The sequence below is a fragment of the Gossypium hirsutum genome, chromosome A03 (genome assembly GCF_007990345.1).
Source record: "Gossypium hirsutum isolate 1008001.06 chromosome A03, Gossypium_hirsutum_v2.1, whole genome shotgun sequence".
In the NCBI taxonomy this organism is placed as follows: domain Eukaryota; kingdom Viridiplantae; phylum Streptophyta; class Magnoliopsida; order Malvales; family Malvaceae; genus Gossypium; species Gossypium hirsutum.
This window is the reverse complement of record NC_053426.1, coordinates 102,012,508-102,019,007: the sequence shown is the minus strand read 5'-3', so window position 1 is coordinate 102,019,007 and position 6,500 is coordinate 102,012,508. Positions and strand designations below refer to the sequence as shown.

Here is a 6,500-nt window from a genome sequence, read left to right as displayed (position 1 = left end):
TGGCCTTCTACAACCATTACCAGTACCGAATAGAGCTTGGTCTATGGTCAGTTTAGATTTTATTGAGGGCTTACCCACCTCAGATAAGAAGAATTCCATTCTTGTGGTGGTGGATCATCTAACCAAGTATGGCCATTTTTTAGCTCTATCTCATCCGTACACTGCCAAAGATATGGCTCGTGAGTACTTGAATCATATCTATAGGCTTCATGGCATGCTTGATGCACTCATTTTGGATAGAGACAAGATCTTCGTTAGTAGTTTTTGGCAGGAGTTATTTCGGCGAGCTGGTACTAAACTTCTTTTAACTACAGCCTATCACCTTCAGACGGACGGCCAGACGGAGGTTTTGAATAGATGTCTTGAAAATTATCTACGTTGCATGTCGAGTGAAACACCTGCGCATTGGTTTTAGTGGCTGCCCCTTGCAGAGTGGTGGTACAATACGTCATTCCATTCCTCAATTCAGCTTACTCCTTATGAGGTATTGTATGGTCAGTCTCCACCTGTACATATGCCATACCTTGCAGCAGCATCAATAGTGGCTATAGTGGATCGTAGTTTACAAGCTCGAGAAGCTGCGAAGAAGTTATTGCACTTTTGTCTGACGATGGCTAAAAACCGTATGAAGCACTTTACTGATAAGCATAGGTCCGAGAGAGCCTTTGAAGTTGGAGATTTGGTCTATTTGCGACTACAACTATATCGACAGTAAACAGTTAGAAAGATTCTCAATCAGAAGTTATCCCCTAAATATTATGGACCTTTTTCGGTGGTCAAGAGAGTGGGAACGGTGGCATACACTCTCCAGCTTCCTCAAGGGTCTCGTATTCACCTAACCTTTCATGTTTCGCAGCTGAAGAAACATATTGGTTCTGCACCTAATCAAACTCAACTTCCACTGGTGGATGATTATGGTGCACTGCAGAAAGAGCCAGCCCGAATTGTGGACAAAAGAGTTGTTAAGAAGGGAAACCAGGCTGTTACAGAGGTGTTAGTTGAATGGATAAATTCGTTTCCAGAAGACGCCACGTGGGAATCGTTAGCCATGCTGCAATCTAAATTTCCTCATCTTCATCCTTGAGGACAAGGATTTTTTTTGGGAGGGAGTATTGTTACGGGCTGGAAAGTGAGTAGAGATTTTAAACAATTAGCTTTAATGAAATAGGGCGTATTGGGGGAACTAGTTAAACGATGCGTTTAGATTTTTAAAACAGAATTTGCCACGCTGGCCTTTTTGTTATTTATTTTCTTTTTAAACGTGAGTTGTATGCAGAAGGTGGTTATGAAAATACGGAAGAAATTTCAGAATTCTCTCATCTTCTTCAATCTCTTCTCTCGTCTTCTCTAATTTCTTTTAGCCAAAATTGTTGAACGTAACAAAGTCATGAATGAAACAACAATGGATTCAGAAATCAGCCCAACTATCCTATGGATAGCAGTAACAACAGTAGAAAATCATGCTCAACGCGGCGGCAAAGTCAAATTTGTTTTTTGGTACTTGTTGATCAACACCAATTACTACAAGAATTTTATTGAAGAATTAAGTCAACCTCACAATATAAACACATTTTATAAGAGAATTTTATAGCTATCCCCTTTGTTATAAGGATAAATGATATTGGTAAGCAATTAAGTAATCACTTTTTTTTTTTGGATAATAAATTATTAATTTAAGCTCAAAATAAGACTTACTTGAAACTATTTCAATTTGTTGACCATTGACTTAAATATGGTTTAGTTGTGCAATTTGTTAGAAAAACTACTTGCAGAATTAAGATGTAAGCCAACTGAATATTAAATATAATTAACTACCACATATCAATAATAATGGGGAAAAAATTATCTCAGAGAAGACTCTCGTATTCACCATTCACATCATTTAAAAGTTCCAGGCCTTTCCAGTATTAGGTAGTGACGATGATATCTCAAATATTTGTAAATTTTGTGATATTCACTATTCAATTCCATTTAAATATCTAAACTTCTGCAAATTCTAATAGCTTATTGGAATTGAAGGAAGCAGTAATTACATTTTTTTAACTTTGATGGTGAAATTTTCTAAATGCATTATATAAGCGAATCCACTTGGTTCAAATCACAATCTTTCTATTTCAATTGTGAAAGTAAAAGTTTTTTAAATTTTGTGTCTATGAAATATAAAATGGGTTGATCAAATATCATTTGTATATGTGAAAAAATTCAATGTAAAAGGATCTCATATTAAATATATTAAAATATCATAAATGATGAAGAGTTTAAGTGAAAAAATTAAAACATTCATATGGTGTTTATAAGTAAACATTGTTTACTATTTACAGAGGATATAGAGTCAGAAAATATGAAATTTCTATTTTGAGGCTGCCCAGCCACACTATCCCCAAGAAGAAAAAGTAAGGCAGGCAAAGGTAAGGCCCCCTCCCTCATCTCTGTCTGTACCTTAACCAAAGCTTTGATATAAATTATAAACCCAATGCAGGCCATTCCACCCCAGACTCCCCCCCTGCCCCCTCTTCCAGTTTTTAAGTTTTAGTAGATCCTCCCTGCTCAACAATCTAACACTACTTAAGCCAAACCTCTCAAGCTTCTTGATTCAAACTCACTCAAATTTCAAAGCAAAAATCTAGTGATTGTTCTCCTTTTTTGCGGGTTTCCTTGTGAGTTATGGATATAAGCTTTTGTTGCTTTCAGACTTTCCACATTACATTATTTCCCATCACAAATTTTTTGCATGATAAGTCATAGATCAAACTGAAACTCATGACTGAGGTTTCTCCTCCCAAAGATATCATCTTTTAAGCTTATTGGGATCCCTCAAAAGTAAAGCTAGGATAAGAGTATAGGAGTTGGCAATTATTGTGGTGGTTCAAACTTACGTCTTTTGCTTCCAACTGAGCCATTTTCTTCTTCCTCTACCTCTAGGGTTATGGAGCCTTTATGGACACCCTCCTCATCTTCCTCTGCTCTCCAGGGTATTTTTAATTTCCTCTCTGCCCTATTACCTCTCCTCTTCTTTACTTCCAATTTTTCTTGTTCGATAATGGTTTTTAGCAGGTTGCTGTAGGGGTTTCCTTGTCTTTGCTTTTAGCTTTCGGTTTTTTTCCTTGTGTATTTGCTTCAATGTTTATGATGCTGTCGTCTTCTTTACACTGTCCAGAACAGGGTCCTGCTGTAGTTTTGGAACACTCGATAATGAAATTTGTAAAAAGATTGGATGATTGGTATTTTATATAGTAAAACCAGCTGATTATTATGTTGTTTTGCCTGTGATTTAATCAATCAGGTGAGAAGCCAGTCATGGAGTATGAGTATGTTAATGGAGGAGATGATGATTTGGATGGATCGTGTCAGCCAGCAGGTGTAAAGAAAAGGCGGCTATCGACGACTCAAGTTGAGTTTCTTGAGAGGAGCTTTGAGGTTGAAAACAAACTGGAATCAGACAGGAAATTGCGGCTAGCAAAAGAACTTGGGCTCCAGCCCCGGCAAGTTGCTATTTGGTTTCAAAATCGGCGTGCTCGATCTAAGAACAAACAACTGGAAAAAGAATATGATTCACTCAGAGCTACCTTCGATAAGCTCAAGGCTGACTTCGACAATCTCCTTAAGGAGAAAGATGATTTAAAAAATCAGGTAAATTAACTTCAATTTCACCTAACAGGGTTCAACTATAACATTGCCGGTAAATTCTAAACAGATGATGGTTCATTTTTTGACAATGCAACAGGTGCTTACACTCAAAGAGAAGCTGCTTATTAAAGAGACAGGGATGGAAAATCTGGGATCTGTCGAAGCCATACATTCGTCCAATGATGAACCTCAAAAACCCAATCCAGATGCATCCCATGTGCCATTGCTGGCCTGTAAACAGGAAGAAGCATGTTCGGCTAAAAGTGATGTTTTTGACTCGGACAGCCCACACTATCCCGATGGCCATGGGTATCATTCCTCATTCATAGAGCCTGCGGATTCCTCTAACGTTTTCGAACCGGATCAATCAGACGAAGAAGATGATCTCAGCAAAAGCCTTCTGCATCCACCATTGTTCTTCCCAAAATTCGATTGTTACTATGATGCACCTGCCACTTCTTGTAATTTTTCATTACCGGTGGAAGATCAGTCGTTTTGGTCATCACTTTACTAAGTTAATCGTTTCCCCACACCTTATATTATATCTAGGATACCTGCTCCTGCTATTCCTCCCCTCTTCTTAGTACTCCAGTTGTAAGCAAAGCAATATCTTATAAAGATCAGATATAAACATCATGGTGCCGTAAAATCACATGCTTGTTTTTTACCTACTCCTTGCAATTGTATGTTTTTGGTCAAATTTCCTTGTGATGAGGGTTTAGGACATGTGAAAAGAACAGCAACTGTCATGCACAACAAGGTTGCCTCATTATGTGTGCTTCCCGAAAAACACTGTGGGAGCCAAAGGCTTGGGCAGTTTGAACTTTGAAATTCACACCCGCAGGAAAGAAGCAATTAATGGTGAAGTGTTCCATTTTCTTCTTGTAAAACCTAAGATTCCATGAACATGCATTAACTTAATGATAGCGTTTGAATCCCAATGATGATGAAAAAGTTTGAAAAATAGGAACGAATGGGCATTAAAAGTCAATATTCAGGTATGGATGATTTCAGCTTCCTTTGGTTATTCCATTGGCACTGAGTTGTAGTCTTTGATTTGCTGGCGACGTTGACCTCTTCACCTTTTAAACTATATATTCTGACTGTCGAGAATTTCCCAGAGTTAATTCTACACTCCACAAGCAAATAATGGATCAGTTGTCGAAATGAGTATTATTCTACTAAAAAAATCATTAAAAATTTTAAAAAATAAAAAATTCGATTGAATCAATTTTTTAGCTGTTTCAATTAATTTATATCAATTCACAATTTAATAAGTTTCATGTTCTTCTCTAGACTAATTCTTAATTCGACTAGTTAGTTCGATCCGATTAAGTGGATTTTTTTTAAACAAGATATTGATAAAAAAATAATGTAACTATTCTATAAGAAAAACTGATATTATGAAAGTCAAATGTTGCTCTGATTAAAGTGGTAAAATTTGAGGAAAAGAAGATTTTGAGGTATTTAGTTTAAATTTGATCACGTGCAGATATGTTTCTAAAGAGTTATTATTCTAGAGATTAGCGGTGGAGTTTTTTAACTCCACAATTAGTCTTAAGAAGCAGTTTCTCAAGTCGGCTTATGGAGTTAAAATTTTTATTGTCAGTATATCAAATAATAATTTTTTTCTAAATTGTACATATAAAAATAAAAATACTCTTAAAATTATATTTGTTACTTCGCTAAATTTTTAGTAATTTAAAAACTAAATTGAAATTAGATTGAGGTGACATTAACATAATAAAAACTTTAAATATTAATATAGATTATATAACAATAGTATTTTTAGTTGAATGTTTATTTGTGATAAGTTGTTACTGGAAATTTAAAACTTGAATACCCTACTTATTTTGTAGTTTTAACTTGACTTTCTCATAATAAGTTTAATTGGATTGGTGTACTTTTTTTTTCTTTTGGAATTAAGTTGATGTCTTTTCTTTACTCACATCAAATTTTGTATTTAATTGAATAGAAAAGTGGTAGAATGATAGGAGGGAAGGAAAAAGTAAAAAGAATTTTAAGTGCTCTTAATAGGGAAGAAAAGTGGGAGGAAAGAAATAAGAGGAATTACCATTTTCTGTCTTAATTTTAATGCATAAAAATCAATATTTTTAAATTGAAAAGATGAGATGAGAGAAAATGAGAGAGATGTGTATGTTAATTCAAAATTATACATTTTTTAAATATTTTATTTTCTTTCTTACTTTTTTCAACTCTACCAAACAATGGATGAGTAATTTTCTTTCAATTTTTCCCTTTTTCCTACCAAGCACACAAAGAAAAATTATACTTTTCATCTTTCTATTTTTCTATTCCTTAAAATTTTTAACTTTTCAATTTTCTTTTCATTTTACCAAGTAAAGCCTTAATTTAACATCACTTGATACGTAAATCTCATCAATTAAAAAAAAAGTCAAAGAAAATCTTAAATTAAAATAAGAGTATTCATGTTTTGTAGAAAAAATTAAAATTTTTTCCTATCTTGAAACTTATTCACTCTTAATCAATTTACTTTTGTAACTAACTTTTCATCAATAAAAAAGTTATGTAGTTATTTCCTTCAACTTCTTAAGAAACTCAATTATTTTAAATATTACAATATTATGGCAGGTCAATCATGTAAGTAAACATTTTATGTAACAAATAAAATTTTAGTTGAAATGGTAAATACACAAAAAAAAATTATTGTGTTTTGGGTTTAAATCTGATCAAATGTTATTTTTTCCAACATGATTTGAAATGATAAAAATAAACTCACAATAATGTTTATTATTTAAGTTAATTGAATCATATATCTCTAAATTATAATATTATTTGTTCTTAAAATAAAAAGTTTAAAGAATAATAAATATTATAAAAATAGATGTTAT

The 6,500-nt window shown here is 33.7% G+C and overlaps 1 protein-coding gene across 2 annotated transcripts; it reads left to right on the top strand.

The window, feature by feature from the left end:
* The first annotated feature begins 2,327 nt into the window (after positions 1 to 2,327).
* LOC107886643 (homeobox-leucine zipper protein HAT5) lies at positions 2,328 to 4,294 on the top strand. Of its 2 annotated transcripts, none has more exons than XM_016810678.2 (3): positions 2,328 to 2,408; positions 3,284 to 3,630; positions 3,725 to 4,294. In XM_016810678.2, exons 2-3 carry the CDS (start codon positions 3,298 to 3,300, stop codon positions 4,139 to 4,141), a joined length of 750 nt encoding a protein of 249 aa, XP_016666167.1. In that variant the 5' UTR covers positions 2,328 to 2,408; positions 3,284 to 3,297; the 3' UTR covers positions 4,142 to 4,294. The 2 variants fall into 2 exon arrangements, with proteins under 2 accessions (XP_016666167.1, XP_016666165.1); XM_016810676.2 differs by having other exon boundaries at positions 2,328 to 2,972.
* Positions 4,295 to 6,500: the final 2,206 nt, after the last annotated feature.